Source organism: Tauraco erythrolophus, chromosome Z, assembly GCF_009769465.1.
Source record: "Tauraco erythrolophus isolate bTauEry1 chromosome Z, bTauEry1.pri, whole genome shotgun sequence".
NCBI lineage: Eukaryota > Metazoa > Chordata > Aves > Musophagiformes > Musophagidae > Tauraco > Tauraco erythrolophus.
Genome location: NC_141496.1, coordinates 91,634,116 through 91,651,560, shown reverse-complemented (window position 1 = coordinate 91,651,560; position 17,445 = coordinate 91,634,116). Strand labels below are relative to the sequence as shown.

At 38.5% G+C, this 17,445-nt stretch overlaps 1 protein-coding gene across 1 annotated transcript in view; it reads left to right on the top strand.

Annotated features, from left to right (window-relative positions):
- Positions 1-17,445, top strand: part of KDM4C (lysine demethylase 4C) — a 286,953-nt gene that overhangs the window by 245,302 nt on the left and 24,206 nt on the right. The window contains exon 18 of the mRNA XM_086628662.1: positions 9,276-9,461. Coding sequence (XP_086484788.1) covers positions 9,276-9,461 — 186 coding nt within the window. The remainder of the gene's footprint in view (positions 1-9,275; positions 9,462-17,445) is intronic.

Sequence of the window (17,445 nt, the reverse complement as noted above, 5' to 3'; positions counted from 1 at the left end):
AATGATATTACTTTTCAGAGCAGTGCTTTGCATTAAATGACAACTCAGGAAAGAGTGGAGCCTGAAATAGCCATGCAATCTCTTAAAGTTCTCTATATTCATGGTCTGAATATATATATGTATATAGAATATATACTATATTCTCCATGGTATTAAGGAGTTTTCTGAGTTAGCAAATTCTTGATGTCTTCTCTAACCACTTGATGTGGTCATATTCTGTTTTAGTTGGAGATCTTGCCTCTTTTGAAATCTGTATAATATAAAGTCTGCCACTAGAATTTATCTTGATTGGCTTTGCAGAAAACGACCTGGGGATCGTGGTGGAGAAGTTGTTGAACATGGGTCAGTAGTATGCCCTTGCAGCAAAAAGGGCCAGCTGTATCCTGGGCTTGATTTGTAAGACTGTAGCCAGTAGGCCCAGGGAGTTGATCCGTCCTTCCCTATTTTTGGCATTTGTAAGACTGCACCTGGTCTTCCCATTACAAGAAAAATACTGACATACGGGAGCAGGTCCAGTGAAAGTCCACTGAGACGGTCAGTGCAAAGAGACTGGAGAAACTGGGTTTGTTCAGCCTGGGAAGGAGACACCTTTTTGCAGAGATCTTATGACTATTTATAACTAACTATTCAGAGGATAAAGGGAAGATGGAGCCAAATGCTTTCTGGAGTGCATGGTGATAGCTTGAGAGGCAAGGATCACAAATCAAAACTTGGTAAATTCCAGAGTTCTGTAAAGAAGGGGGTTTCTTGCTATGAAAGCTGTTGATCAAACACTTGAACAGGTGCCCAGCAAAGCTGAGGAATCTTTGTCCTTGGAGATGTTCAAAACTCAGCTGGGCAGGCCTTGTGCAACCTGATTCAGGTCTAGTTTGGCAAGTGTTGGGCTACATGACCTCTGAAGGTCCCCTCCAACCTCCATTTTACTTTGACTCTATGGGAATAGTTTAGCTCTCATTTTGCACAGTTGTTTTGTCTCTGCTCGGGCGACTTGGGTTGAGAAATGTGTGGGTGTGACTGGAAGACTGGAGTGCAGAAAAAAATCTGAAAATGACCATTGCCTTTAATTTCCAGTAATGCTTTTAGGGATTGGCTTGATAGAATACAAATTAGAATAGAATGGAATGGAATGGAATGGAATAGAATAGAATAGAATAGAATAGAATAGAATAGAATAGAATAGAATAGAATAGAATAGAATAGAATAGAATAGAATAGAATAGAATAGAATAGAATAGAATAGAATATAATATTTTGGTTGGAAGGGACCTGCAACAATCTCCTGCTCTGACTGCCTGACCAATTCAGGGCTGACCAAAAGTTAATGCACGTTGTTAAGAGTGTTGTCCAAATACCTCTTGAACACTGACAGGCCTGGAGCATCAACCACCTCTAGGAGGCCCATTGCAGTGTTTGACCACCTCTTGGTAAAGAAATGCTTCTTAATGTCCAGTCTGAACCTCCATTGGTGCAGTTTAGAACCATGTGCATGTGTCCTATCACTGGATACCAGGGAGAAGAGATCAGCTTTCCATCTCTCCACTTGACCTCCTCAGGAAACTGTAGAAAGCAAGAAGGTCACCCCTCAGCCTCCTTTTTTCCATACTAGACAAACTCAAAGTCCTTAGCTGCTCCTCATAGGACATGCCTTCCAGCCCCTTCACCAGCTTTGTTGCCCTCCTCTGGAGGCATTCAAGGACCTTCACATCCGTCTTAAATTGTAGGGCCCAGAACTGCAGACAGTACTCAAGGTGAGGCCTCACCAACACCAAAAATCAGTGGGACAATCACCTCTTTGACTGGCTGGTTATACTGTGTTTGATGCACCCCAGGATGCGTTTTGCCCTCTTGGCTGCCAGGGCACTCTGCTGGCTCACGTGGAGCCTGCCATTGACCAGCACCTCCAGATTCCTTTCTGCAGGGCTGCCCTCCAGCCACTCCTCTCCCAGTTGAGATTTCTGTCCAGTGTTAATCTGTCCCAGGTGCAGAATACAGCATTTCAACTTGTTAAATTTCATGCCAGTTGCAATACAGTATGGGGAGCCCCAGCCAACATATCTGATGGAGGCTGCAGCAGCGAGGCAATGAACTGATGCCTCACCACCTTTTCAGCCTTTCGTAGCTTGTCGGGCACTCGAGCCTTTGTGTAAATGGCACATCTATTAAAACTGGTCTAGGCAAATCCAAAGCAAAGTTTTAATTAATATGCCTTCTTCCGGGAGATCAAAGAAAGGGAGGTTCTTTCCAACCTCACGTATTTGTGGGAGATACTGCAGATAAACACACAGCAGTTTAATTCCCTAGACGTGGCACAGTCGTACGTACCACTCAGTACCACTGTGCAGGCAACAGTGGGAGCCCCAACAGGGTCTTTTATTTCTTCCTTTTTGCCTCACAACTCTCAGCTTTTAACAGTTAAGGAGATTACACAGTATATCACAGGAACATAAACCTTTTCAGGCACTTTCTAAAATAAGAACTTCTTCACCAAGTGTTTTGTTTTCTTTGATTGTTTTTCTTCCTCTTGTAACCTACAGTGTAAGGACTCTTTCATTGCAATCACACACTCTGTGCTTCAGAAGAGCTAAGGTGTTTTTTTTTTAACTCTACACTGTATGTTTGTCTTGCCTTTCCTGTGAAGTACAAAACTATTGGTACCTTACCAGTTTCACTGAAATGGTAGATGTATACTGTCTTCATACAAAGTCCTGATAATATTTTAATGTTTAATTCAAAATCAAACAGCATGACTTGCAAGTTCACTCTTGAAGAGTAGACCCAAAACTACATTATTTCAGCGTTATTAGAAAATAAGATTACTGTTTCTAATTGCTACTGATGCATAAGTGTTATGTTTACTGCTCTGTTGGAATACATAACTAACAGAATTTCACCTACATCTAGGTAATATCTGCCATCTTATTTTGCCATAGCCACATGCTATAGGCAGACTTACTGAGTAGTAGGAAATTACAGATCATTTTATAAAAGCATTGGGGTTTTTTTACCCCCCTGAGGTACTGGTTGTTACGTTTGAAATACCAGAGGGATGCAAAATAGTCTCTTGGTACTTTATCTAACAACGTTCTTGGTTAATTTTGTATAATCATCTGAACATGCTGAACAAAGAAGTGGAACAGGTGATCTTAGAAACTCTTTTTCTTCATATTTTCTGATTCTAAGCTCTGTCAGTTTCATAGCTGAAATATTCAGCTTGGTTTAGATTAATCAGGAATAAAAGGAAACATAAACCGAAAAAAAAGTAATGAGCTTGTCTCCATAGAAACACACTATGCTCTCTGCCAAAATTAAGTGCTGACTTTGTAGTCTGAAAGATGGCTGTGCAGACAACAAGCGCTCACTGATCTGCAGATAATATGTCAGATGTCTTCATAGTATGTATCTTCTGATGGCGTTGTGCATCATTAACAACGAATCTTTGTGCCAGTACCTTGCTACCAGCTCTTGCACTATGAATGGACCGTAATCTTTTCTCACAGCTAATCCAAGTTATGGCTTTGGACTGGAGAAAAAAAAGATTAGTTTCACTGTACACGTCTCGAGTTATAACAGTTGACAAGCTGGTGAAGCTCCTTTTGTTAATATTCTCTGTGCAATCTTTGATCTGTTAGAATCTATGAGTATTTTACTATTGGTTCCAGTAGGACCAACATTTCATATCTAGAGTGTGATCATGCACAACGGCAGTATCTCTGGTCTAGTAATATAAATTCTGAAGCAAAGCAGATTAATTATGAAATACAGAGGTGTTAAAACAGATCTCATAGGAAAAAAAAAATTACCCATGATTTTTCACTAATTTCATGAACGTTACAATGCTGTCTCTGTCTTAGTGTTTATTTCCTATGATACCTAGAAGGCCAATAATGCCAAATATGTAAAAGAGGATGAGAATATACAATTCAGTTACTGACTAGTAGTTCATAACCATCTGCAGCAGTAGAAGAAGAGCTTTTACAGGTTGATTTTTAGTAACATTTGGAAATCTAGTGATTTTTAAAGGCTCTCTTGAAATACCATCTTTTTGTAGAATTTAATGCTTCGCTGTAGTGAACTTCTTCACATAAGTCATTCTTCTTGCCAAAGCATAGAAATACTTTCGGGAGTAATCAATACTCCAAGTTGTTTCCTACAATCTAGCTCTGGCTTTCTGCTGCAACCTCAGCTTGTGAGGTTTATTTTCATAAATCCTTGTGTCAGAAGGCAGTGTTGCTGTGTTTAATTCATGATCCTGTTAGGGACCGGAATATTATTGTGTAAACATTACTCTTTTTGAAGGAAGTGATATCAAATTCTTTATATAAGGATACATAAAAGTTATTATGAAAGCTATCTGTGGGCTTTCTTCTGCAAAATGCTGGCATCCAGTCTCCTTAGACTTGTTCTTTAAAATCCATTCTGTTTATGTATTTGCAAGCTATTAATATTAAAAAGCTATCCCATGATTATGAAATCCATTTGCAGCAGAATACTTTTCATTTGGGGGCCAAAAAGAGGTCATTTCACCATCTAGAAAATTGCAGTACATTGTTCTGTCCTATATTCTAAATCTCCAGTTATATAAACAATTTTATTTATTCTCCAATTCATTTTGCATCTGAACCTCTGATTAAGATTGATCCTCAGCTACTTCCCTCATTGTCTCTGCTTTACACTAATATCTAGCAAACGTTAAGTCGAAATTGAATTCTTCCTAGCTCTCTGGGATGTTGAATTTGGTTTAGCTGGTAGGAACAGCTGTAGTTGCAAGCTACTGAAAACCTGTCAGTTGGGCATTGAATTAGCATGACTTTATTTCGGTCAAGCTTGTTGATTTCACAAGTAGCAAGCTTACGTACCTAAACATGAGGTCTGCCCAGACAGTGGTGTTTAGATCCTGTCCTCTGCAGGAGTGATTCGAGATTGGTTCCGTTCTGTAAAGCCCCAAGTGAGAGCATGAGAAATACGTTATTAGTTTGAAGCTAGGGAGGGAAAGAATTGCTAGTCTGGTCAGACCAGTACAGTTCAGTTTACTACTTACAGCCAATATGCAGCTTGGTATGTAGCTCAGCTAAGGTCCCACAAGTCTACGCAAAGCACATTTTTGTAGTTTGTTCTGCTTTTATTCTGTGTATTCTGAATGTATTAATCAAATATGGAAGATTAACTGTTTGGCTTATGTGTTCAGAGATGAAGGAGCCTTTTCTCCTATCTCTGAATGGGGTCCTGCTGCCTGATGCAGTTACACTGTGTGAATTTGCTTGTACACCAGACTTTATTTGTGCATACATGTGCTTTGCAAAATCCGTGCTGAAGTTTGAGGCTTATTGTGAAGCTGAGGTGTATCTGCATCAGCCCTTTCGGTGTCACACTCGCACAAAAGATACAGCATCTCTACAAATAACAGGAGGTGTATTTCATTGTGTGTGCGCTGGCAGCACCGAAGGGCAGCCACGTCCTGGGCTGCACCCAGAGCAGCGTGGGCAGCAGGGCGAGGGGGGGGATCCTGCCCCTCTGCTCTGCTCTCCTGAGACCCCACCTGCAGTGCTGCCTTCAGCTCTGGAGTCCCCAGCACAAGAAGGACATGGAGCTGCTGGAGCGGGGCCAGAGGAGGCCACGGAGATGATCCGAGGGCTGGAGCACCTCTGCTATGGAGACAGGCTGAGAGAGTTGGGGCTGTTCAGCCTGGAGAAGAGAAGGCTCCGGGGTGATCTTATTGCAGCCTGCCAGTGCTTAAAGGGGGCTACAGGAAAGCTGGAGAGGGGCTTTTTCCAAGGGCGTGTAGTGATAGGACACGGGGCAATGGCTTTAAACTGAAAGAGGGCGGATTTAGATTAGATCTAAGGAAGAAACTCTTCCCTCTGAGGGTGGTGAGGCACTGGAACAGGTCGCCCAGAGAAGCTGTGGCTGCCCCATCCCTGGCAGTGTTCAAGGCCAGGTTGGATGGGGCTTTGGGCAACCTGTTGCAGTGGAGGGTGTCCCTGCCCATGGCAGGGGGGTTGGAACTGTATGATCTTGAAGGTCCCTTCCAACCCCAGTCATTCTGTGGTTCTGTGATTCTATGCTTATTTGTCAACCTTGATTCTTTTTGTGCTTTCTGAAAGAAGACTAATTTTCAGAATTTTTATGGTATTCTATAAACAGAGAGAGAAATAAGATTTTTTTTCCCCTTTATGTACAGTAACTTTTTTCTCCTCATTCATATTCATTATGTGAATCTTTCTGATTCCTGAGGAGTGTGAGAGTGTACCACAAAACAGAAAAGGTTAATGTGTGTTTGGAGTTAAATGATGTAACAACTACTGTTCTTGTACTTGTCAGTGAGATAGATTCATCTATTCTTCAACACAGGAAGTATTTTCACTTTCGTCATGAGACTTGAAGTCCGCCTTCACATAATTATATATGGCCAAGCAGTATTCCTTTTAAATAAGGATAAATCTGAAATAATGTCACTTTTCATCAGTATTGCTGTAATTTTACACCAGCATGAAGGAAATCAGAATATAGTCAATAGTGATTTAACAGCTTATTTTTTAATTATTTTTTTCAAGTTGCAATTCTGAAAAGTACTGTGAGGAATAACTTTTCTTACAATATGTTGTTTGCCTAATATGTTCTTATTAAGTTAACCTATGCTGGAAGAGAACAGAGAAGTCAGTTTCTTCCACAGGGAGGGATGAACTTTTGCTTTAATTTCTGTGGATTTGGTGAACCAATTTCATGTGTTACATTTTCAGTTTTCCTGACTGCACTTTCAGCTTCCCTTCCAGCATCTCTCACTGTCCTCATATTGTTTTTATTTTTCTCAGCTTTTCAAATCCTGAAAGGTGATAAGCCTTAAGATATTAAAATAGAAGAACAATTTTACATAAATATATAGTTGTAAGTACATCTTTTTCTGAAGCATTACTCATGTGATGTTTTAGATTTCCATGTCTCACAAGTTTTTATGGTACCTTAGTAAGATGCTAAGTACAGCCACGTTGTTGTGTTTGCATGTTTTCTGCCTTGCACAAGTGCAGCCAATAATTTCAGGGGATCAGCATTTCGTGCTGTAACATGCTTCCTTACATTACGCTAGTTTAGCTGCACTTTACTGTTCTTTTTTTTCCCTTTTCCCCATTCTCTACATTTTGTTTGAGCAGCATTTTTGGAGTGTTTTAGTCAGAACACACAGTCGTTTTTTGTTTGTTTGTTTGTTTGTTTGTTTGTTTTTATACTCATACGTGTTTCATACTTATGTCTTTCTTCTCTCCTTAAGCTGACTGGTGAATTTTTTTGTATTTCTGTGTGAAAAAAACATTCAACAGGAGCTGTATATTTGCTTGAGCTCAGTGTCTAGACATTACGCGTAATAGTTTTCAACAGTTTTTTCTTTCTGGAATTCCCACTTTACTGGGTTCTGAATATGTATATATAAAAAAATCCTTAAGCTCCCTCAAGAAACAGTTACTTGACTTTTCTGAAAATGGTTTCATGCACATGAGTACAAATGCACCATGAGATATCAGCATATCAGTGAAGTCTCTGGTACGTTTCTTTTGATGGCAAAATCATCTTTACCTCTTACTGGTCTTTCGGATGTGATGCTGCCACAGCAGACTGAGCAGAGTTCTGGTTGAATTAGTGAATGATAGGTAAAATTTTTAACAAAGTTCCAGATGCCAAATGCTACTCTTGCTTCTGCTTGTGTGAAGCCACGCAGGCTGTTGGCTTTCAGAGGGTGGACATGAAGGCAGAATTTGATGAGTTTTTTACGTTCAGAATGATGCATAAACCAAACCCTGCATGCTGATGAGCTTGACAGGACTACTAGTACTTGTAAAAGGCATTATTTCAGTTGCAAAGTGAGTGCCAGAAGCCATTGAAACGGTGTAAATGCTGAATTATACAATACGATTTCTGCAGATTTTCTTCAGAATATGCAAGTTAATAAACAATAGAATGAAATTCTCTGGTAACCTGGGAAGAAGAATTTGATGTGAGATAATTTGAAATACTTTGAATTATCAACTATACAGTAAAAATAAGTCAAAATTATTCTTATTCGTGTTCCCAGCACAGGCAGGCAAGAGGATGTTTAACAAAATTGGTGACCAGTGAGTTTAGAACGAATGGAAGTAATCACTAGTCCAGTAGTATTTTTTCAAATTACTGAATTCACTGTTTCGTGACATTAAATAAAATGTCTGTATTTTACAATGGCTGAAACAATTTTATGATCATCACTAAATTTGCAGTTTTGTTAGCCATGATGAGAGTTATCAGAGGATAGTTCCCATATGTGATATAACACAGTTGTCCATAGAAGTTACTAAAGTCCTTACTCTGTCTAGTGGGTTTGTTAATGTCTTTCGGTGGCCAGAAGCCAGTCGTCGTGTACTTTGTCTTTTTTAGTATGGTGAAGCTTGTTTTCCAGGCTTAGTTAACTTAGCTCATGTCCCTTCATTTGTTTCATATGGGCCACCTACTTATGTCATTTACACAATAGTGACGATATGTTGACGTGGTCTCCGTTTTGGCAAAAGGAAAAAAAATGGTATGTCTTGACACTGGTGAGGCTCTTGACATCACGTTTTAATATATGATGTGGGAAAACCATTACATTAAATATACAACTAATGAAAACCAGACTAGGAAAAATGAAAAGGAGCTTAGGAACAGCCTTCAGCAGTGGAATTAGGCAAAGGCTTGAGCTAAAACCTTTCTAACTGAGGGGAGATTTATCCACTCTAACAGGTTATCTGAGGATGTTGTAGAAACCGTTCCATGAGCATGTTAGATTAGCCATCTCCCAAAGGCTGTCTAAGTATATATTTAGTCCAGCTTCGAAGTAGGGGGCTAGGATAACGATATGTGGAAGTCCTGTTTAGCCCTACAGACATGTTCTGTTTGGTTTTGAGTCTTGCTGTTACTTTTGCAGAACTATGTGTAGGTTTTTTGATATACCTGTTTTAGAAGGAGCAGGTTAATTTTCATAGGAGTGTATGGAATTTGAAGTTAAAATTTTAAATAGATATCTATAAATCAGTTTTCTTACCATAGTACCAGAACAGATTGTCTTCATATTAATGTAAAAAAGGCAAAAATGCTGTCTATTAATTATCATGTTACTAAATTACCTTGTAATTCATAAATGCTGGTTTGCCATGCGGATTGCAAGGTGTAAAATTTAATCAGTGAAGCACTAATAGCTTTTCAGTCCTTGAGATACTTGCAGAAGTCAACGAAGTTGGAGTAGTATGGTAAATACTCTGTTTATTTTGCTTCTACAGAAATGTATCTTCTGCAGAGAGAGAATTAAGAAAATCTCTGGTGCCTGCATTCAGTGTTCGTATGGACGTTGCCCAGCCTCCTTTCATGTTACCTGTGCCCATGCTGCAGGAGTGCTGATGGAACCTGATGACTGGCCGTACGTTGTCTACGTCACGTGTTTCAGGCACAAGACCAACCAAAATGTGGTAAGGAATTTGCTTCTTTATTAGTAAAAAAAAACCAGAATTGCAGAATTAAAGTGTGTTTCCAGAGAAAACAGAAGAAAGGATCCACATCATGGAATATAATAGCTCCATCTGTCATATTTCCATACAAGCAAACCATTACATCTTGAAGGGGTTTTTTTTATGCAATGGCATAAGAAGAGATATTTCTCTCCATACCTGGGAGAAATGGTACTTGATATGCCCAACACATTTTTAGATTAGAGTCATTGTTGGACGTACTGTTTTGACAGCCAGAACAACTTCTTGAGTTCTCTGTTTTGTTAACCTGAAGCGTATTGCAAATACCCAGGTCACAATATCTTGCAAATACTCACAGATACTGTGAGCTAAAGGGTATGGTGTATATGTGAGTTCTTCATTACGCGACCAAACAGTGTCTTGCAAATTTCCAGTTATAATTATTCTGTCGTCTGGCAAAGTAACACTGGTATGCCAGGAAAATTCATGTTCTTACTGTGCCTTTTTACTTCTAGCCTGTGCTGAGGAGGAACCTTTAATTTTAGATGAAGAATTAGTTGTTATTGTCTTGTAGGTTTTAATGTCTTTAATTCAAATGAATCGTTACTAGCTCAGTTAAAAGAGAACTCTTGCTGTTTATTTTGGGCTTTTAAAACTGTATTTTGTTTCCTAGCAAACTAGAAGGACTTAACGTAGTCTTGTTAAGGAAATAGCTTGGTAAATTAGTCAAGTTGAGAATTTGCAAGTTTCGAACTTTTTATCTCCATTGTATGTTAGAAGTGAGAGAAATAAACCCAGGTAATGTCTGCATAATGTATGTCTTTTTTTTTTCAAGAGGTTGTCAGTGGATCTTTGGTCTTAATGACAAAACTACTGAAGAGTAAGATTTTCTTTTGAGTGTAGTAAGATGTGATGCCTCCCAAACAGTGTAATCAGTCAGTCCTGAGTGTTTAATCTGCTGGTGGTTCTTAAAAGGGAAACAAATTACGTGTCCCGGCTTAAAACTGCTACAGAATTGTTAAGCCTTTTAAAGATTTTTGTTTTCCAAAATGAATTAACATGTGAAACCAGTACATTTCGTGTAGTTTTATTTTCTTCGAATGTTTTTCAAGAAAAAAAGTTTGGTTTGAAAAACAAACTTAAACCTCTATCTGTACAGGCAACTTAAGATAATTTTCTTTGCTTTCTTGGAAAACGTTACCAATAGTTGAAAATTACTGGGTTAAAATCATGCCTGGGAAGAATAGGGCTGTTCTTCCCAAATGTTGTCTAGTATTTTTGGGGCACAACTCTTTAGGTAGTGGGAGTGGCATCAGTAGCTGGGAAATCACTCCCTGATTAAACAGGACTTTCTGTATAATACTTTCTCCTATTCCCACTTCAAATGAATATTGTGGCCACTTCCTCCACCCCTTAATTTTTCTGACTTCCTCTAATATATCTGTCTCTGATGTTAGAGTTCCCTTATGCTGTTAAACAACACATGTGATTTTCTTCACCTTATTCTCTTTTGTTACACTAAATGGTAAATGTGCTTCAGTCTGGTATTCTTTCATGTTTATACAGCACTTAAAATAGTGGCACATCTGTCCTAAACAGATATTTTCTGTGTTCATATGTTAGTTATTAATAGAAATACCTACAAAACGGTAATGAAAACCAGCTAGTTTGTGTAAATTGAATTTATACTTTCTATCTCATTTAAAACAGGGCAGACTTCGGCACTTAACTTTCTTAATGTATGCTTTCTCTGAAAAGAAGTTATTAAATAGCGATTATTTTGAATGGTAAAAATCAAAACACGTGTTCATCTGAATAAAAACACAATCATAACAGAGCAACATGGAATCCCATAAAATCCATTTCTTCGTTAGTGATTTTCTTGACCTGTATTAGGCAGTGTCAAAGGAAAAAAAGCAACATCAGCTATGGAGAAACAGGATCTCGTGTGGCTGCTATTTGAGAGGTTATGTGAAGGATGTGCAAAGTAGCTTGGAGTGAGACTATCTTGAAAAAATTTTTGAAAAAGTTTTTGAAAAAATTCTGTATTATTAACTTATTTCCTGTGGCTCAAATAAAAATCAGATTTGCAGAAGAGAAATAAAAATTATGCTTTTGTGTTTTTCATTGGGCCAAAACTTGGAAAGATCAGATATTTTGTTAACGAATCTTCTGTGAAATTCTTAACTTACTTCTGAGACAAAGGAGATGATTGCCATATGTTGGTAAATGTTTGGTTTTATACTCTGTCTTTTGGATAATTAATCTAATCACATCTTTAAGTCTTTGGAAGTTTTTTCACCATTGGTTTTCTTGTTATGCTTTTGTTAGCTGTTAGCTATTAGCTATTCCTTCATGCAGAAATTACATTGCTCTTCAGCATTAGGCATAGCAATGTGTCTTACTGCTAATGAACTTTCTTTGTTTGTCTGTTGTTTTAAGTTCCTTTCTTGAAAGAAGAACAGGGGAAACATGCAGACTGAAATATTTTACTCACTACTTAGATTTTTACAGGAATCAAATAGATTGTCTTGTCAGCAAGAAAAAAAAATATCTTCTGGTATTTAGGAGTTGAAAATGTTATACATAAAGCAAGGACACTATTATTTCTCCTCATTTCAAGTAAACAAAATCAAAATTGTCTGTTTTTTTTTTTTTCCACTAATATAGCCTCTAGTTATTGTGCCGAAATGCTCAGTGAGTACTGGTGATTGCTATTTTCTTCCAGCTTTAAAAAAAGCCCAAACAACCCAAAACTCAAAAACCAAGGGATGGCTTCTGTGCACTAGGAAAAACTGTGACAGACATCTACAGTGATATTGCAATAAGTAAATCAGTGAGAGTGCTCAACAAAATCAAACCTGTTGTCATGGTTTAACTGGTCCAGTAACTAAATGATAGAATCACAGAATGGTTTGGGTTGGAAGGGACCTTAAAGATCATCCAGTTCCAACCCCCCTGCCATGGGCAGGGACACCCTCCACTACACCCGGTTGCCCAAAGCCTCATCCAACCTGGCCTTGAAGATGCTTGCTCACCCTCCCCTAGCCCCAGGGGAATTAAAGCAGAAAAGGGAAGGAGACTCATGGGTTGAGATAAGAACAAATTAAAAAAAAAAATAGTAATAATACTACTCATAGTGATAAAATAATAAAAGTAATAAAAATATATATAGAGAGAGAGAATATGTACAAACAAGTGATGTGTGGTGTAATTGCTCACCACTCAGTGACCAACACCTGTCTGGACCCAGGAAGCAATCCTGAAATGGCCAAGTCCCAACACTGCAGTCCTGGATGAGTGAGAAGCCTGAAAAGAGAGTGTGAGAGAGAGAGTGAGAGAACTCTGGGAGTCTGAAAGAGCCCTCTGAGTAGCATGAACAAGCACCACTTCCCGGTCAACCCTCATCTCTAGACTAGGCGTGATAGGGCATGGTATGGAATACTCCTTTGGCCAATTTGGCCCTCAATCTAAGTTCAAATTACAAGGGTAGTTGTGGAACCCCCGTCCCAGCTGTGCTCCCCCCCATCCTGTTGTGCTCCTGCACACTGGCAAGAACGCGGCGGCTGGAAAGTCCTTGACGTCTCAGGGCCAACTATAAACATCAGTGTGCTGTCAACATTCTTCTCATAACGAATCCCAGACTAAAACCAAACCACAGAGCTCTTCTAGCTGCTAAAAATGCAAACTAACTCTGTCCCAGTCAAAACCAGGACATCCATATACAGGTAAATGTGTGTTATTACTGGTATTAGTGTCTCTACCTAAGGCAAGGGCTTATGGCAATAGTGAAGTATTGTTCTCTCATTATATATGGCTATGATCTCAGGCAAGTTGTGTCCAAATTATTCATCAATATACTTGCACAAGTCTCTTTGACTGAGGATCAGATTCTGTATTGTCTTTAGGATTTTCTCTTAGAGTACTATTTTAATGTCAACTATGGCAAATACTGGCAGGTATTGTGGTGAAAAATCATCATAAAGACAATCAAAAGGGAAAGCGTAATCCTTGCATCCGTATAGTGCTGCCAAATAAAGTAAATATACAAATGCTGGGAACTGGAGTTTTTAAATGTTGATTCGACTTTTAAAACACACGTTCTGAAAACTGAGCATGCCTCTTGTATTTGCTGGGAGGTACAGCTTTGGAAATAACATAAAAATTTGCTAGCAGAAAAGCTGTTGTATACAGAATGGTTTTGATTATTCCTGTCACAGCCTGTATTATTTTGTTATGTAAATGGGAGTATCAATATGCAAGGAAGGCCCTGCGATTTACTACTTACAGACAGTAGGTCATGTTTTTTTTCATTTTTCCTCTTTGACTGTGTTTGTCTCTGGGCATGAAACATATCCCTCACACCTTTTTGTCATCAAACTTCAAGTGCACTTGGACGTGCGGTTGAGAATAGGTGCTGCAGATGGATTTGTTTTGATTAAAAGAGCTCTTTCATACACAAGGAAATGAGAAAAAGAAGTTGTGTGCAACTATACTAGCAGGAAAAAAAAACCACCAAGGTATTCATGCAAGATTAGCAAAGACAGTATTGAGGGTCGGAGAAAGCCAGCTGGAGGCAAACATACACTCACAGGTGATGTTTCATTTGGGAAGTGTGGTCAGAAGAGGCCATCTAGGCAGCCCCAGGTAACATGCATTTTGAAAGCCTAACTGTCTTTAGAAGGGACAAAGGTATGAGTCGCAAAAAAAACTATGCTGTTGTAGTTTTTGAGCTATTTCAAATTATCTTCTGCTATTATTAGCACCTCTGCTATGAAGACAGGCTGAGAGAGTTGGGGCTGTTCAGCCTGGAGAAGAGAAGGCTCCAGGGTGATCTTACAGCAGCTTTCCAGTACCTAAAGGGGGCCTATAGGAAAGCTGGAGAGGGGCTTTTTACAAGGGTGTGTAGTGGTAGGACAGGGGGCAATGGATTTAAACTGAAAGAGGGGAGCTTTCGATTAGATATAAGAAAGAAATTCTTCACTCAGAGGGTGGTGAGGCACTGGAGCATGTTGCCCAGAGAAGCTGTAGATGCCCCATCCCTGGAAGTGTTGACGACCAGGCTGGATGAGGCTTTGGGCAACCTGGTGTAGTGGAAGGTGTCCCTGCCCATGGCAGGGGGGTTGGAACTGTATGATCTTGAAGGTCTCTTCCAACCCTAACTATTCTATGATTCTATGATTATCGGCCAGTTCCCACCTCTGTAGCACGCAGGGAACAAAGGGATACTGTCAAATGGCATCTGTAGACTTTTTCTGTTGAATACCTGATCAATGCAATGTAATTGTTGGCCACTGTTTGCTAACTGCTGCCAGCCCCTTAGCATTTCGGAGAGACTAAGGCATGCCTTAGGAAGGACATATTATTCAAAAATCATGAGCTGGCGTATTTTCGAAATCTCATGCATCATTTCTATGCCTAAATTGCAGTTCTGAGGAGTAAGCTTAAAATAATGAGATGAGAGTTATGTGTCTGTATCGAATAAATCTCAGAACTTTGAGGATCCTCATTAAAAATTGTGGTTAGAGAAAGTTTCTAGATATTTAGATGTACATCAGATACCTATTTCATGGTAGTTGTTATGACTTCATATACATACACTTTATATACTTTATTTAACCAGATTTTTATGTCATGCCATAGAGAAAATGAAGAAGAAAGTAATTTTCCCTCTTATCTTTTTGAAGTTTGCAGACAGAAGGGGAGGTTAACATTTTTTTCCTTGTATCTGGTTGTTTTCTGTATTTCTGCCACTATCTTTATTCATCCTTGGCTTAGGTAGTGTTAAAGAAAATCACGCTTTTTAAACCGCAGCTTTCTCAGTAATCTGGTAACTACCACAGCTGTTTCTTTAATCTGATAGACTCCCTTACATAACAACTGTCCTTTCTGATCAAAAATAACATTCTTAACATCAATAAATTCTTAAGATTTTCTGACAGGAAATATTTTCTGGGACATGCAATCAATTACAGAGTGTGCTGGTCAATATTTTTTCTGAGAAATAAATCAAGAATCCTACCAAGATAACATACTAAAAAATAATCTTCTCCTTGAGCTAGGGTGCATTTCTGTTTTTTATTATTTGTTCTAATGAGTAATGGCATTTCTTCTTTGAAAATTTTATCATTAAATAAGCCTGTGTTGTCTTTCAAAACATATTTTGCCTTCCATCCTCTCTGAAGAGTTCCATCTTCAGGCTTTTAAAACATTTAAACCTTTTAATAGAGGTATTTCTCTTTGGGCTTCTGCACTATAATATCAAACTTTTTCTATTATCTCATACAAGTAAATTAACTAATGCTCTCCAGTTTACTTCTTATTCCTTCCCCCTACTCCCAATAACTGAATAGACTAAAGTCAAGAATTGGAAGGTAAATTAACATTTATGTTTACAGATGTTTCAAGATTGGATAGAAAGTGCTGATGGACATGTTATCACTCCTGTGATAACACCAATAAGTTGTTATTTATGTAGTTAATTCTGCTACTTAGTGTACCTACAGACAGGTAAAATGAGGAAGAAACAATTTTATTATCAATATAAATGGTTAAATAATTTGTGAGTGTGCTCAGAACATTATTTCTAGGTAAACTTGGAAATGCTTCAGAAACATCATTGGGTTTTGCTATCTGAGGTGACCTCAACTAAATCCTCCAAATGCGTATGTCAGGCAGAGCTCTGACACACAGAGATTTAGTGCACTGTCTCCAGAAATGGTGCAGAATATTCGTACTTGGTTTGCCCTTAGTTTGCAGGAGCAAAGAGGTTTAAAAATTCCAAATCCCAGAAGTTGGTCTAAGAAAGAGTCACGATAGTGACTGCGGTCTCCGCAAAAACAGTGTTCAAGTTTAGGGACGTTTTTCTCTCTTCCTCAAAAGCATTGACATTATTATTGATGCTTGGAGTCTAACAAAAAGAGCTGATGCTGCCCCTGGTTCTCCCTTTGATATTAATGCTGAAGATTCTACACCTGTAGCGTTTTCTAGATTTTCACAGACACTTTTAATGATGATTGCATTGATTGAAGAGTTCACTGCCTTTGAAAGTTTGAAAAGCAGTGCTAGGACATTGAGGAATTACTTTGGCATGTGTAATAAAGTATTTTCATGTTATTCATATAAACGTTTCTAAAGAAAAAAAAACATTTTATGTTTAGTATATACCAGTGTAGTTGCCCCTTGTAGTAGCATCTTTTGCTATGAAAAAAGTTTTACCTGTTCAGGTGTAGCCTAAGTCACGATGGCTCACTTTTGAGTAAACAAATGGACCTTTGTGAGGTAATGAATACACAGGATCATAAGAGAGAGGTGATATTCCTTGTGTTATGAGAACGAGAAGCTCTTGATTTTTTTTTTTCTGGTGAAGAAGATTGCTTTTGAAGTGGAAGGTTCATGGGGATGCATTAGTTGGAAGTTGATATGTAACAGCTGTCTGCATCAGGTGAGCTTCTGAGCATTTGCTCACTGAAGTGGTTCCATTCTTTTTTTAATTTATAGAATCCATCCGGCAATTATTGATGTAGAAGTTTTTCATAGTTTAATAACCCTCCTACTCTTCTGATAGACGTAGCTAGCTCTGGGGAATTAAAAGTGAGAAACAAAAAAAATATTGTTGCTGATATACTGCATAAATAAATGATGAAGAGTGATCAATGTCTAAAGTTTTAAAGCAAGATTTCTGCACAGTATAGGTTAAGAAGTTACTCGCATACATTGCCGTAGACAGGTCTGAAAAGAACTGGATTCATTTAGTTATTGCATGCCATGCAGCAAAATGTTAAGCAATTATGTAGAGTGATACTGAAATCCCAGACAGTGCAAGGCCATAGTCTGGATTCATCACATCTTACCTCTTCTTTAAGCAAATCGTACAAATTATTCTACAAATAGAATTTACAAGTACCTCTAGTTTTCTAAGTGTTATTTATCTAAGGCAGAATACTTAGAAGGCATCAGTTGCAAAAGTATTTTTAAGTGTTGT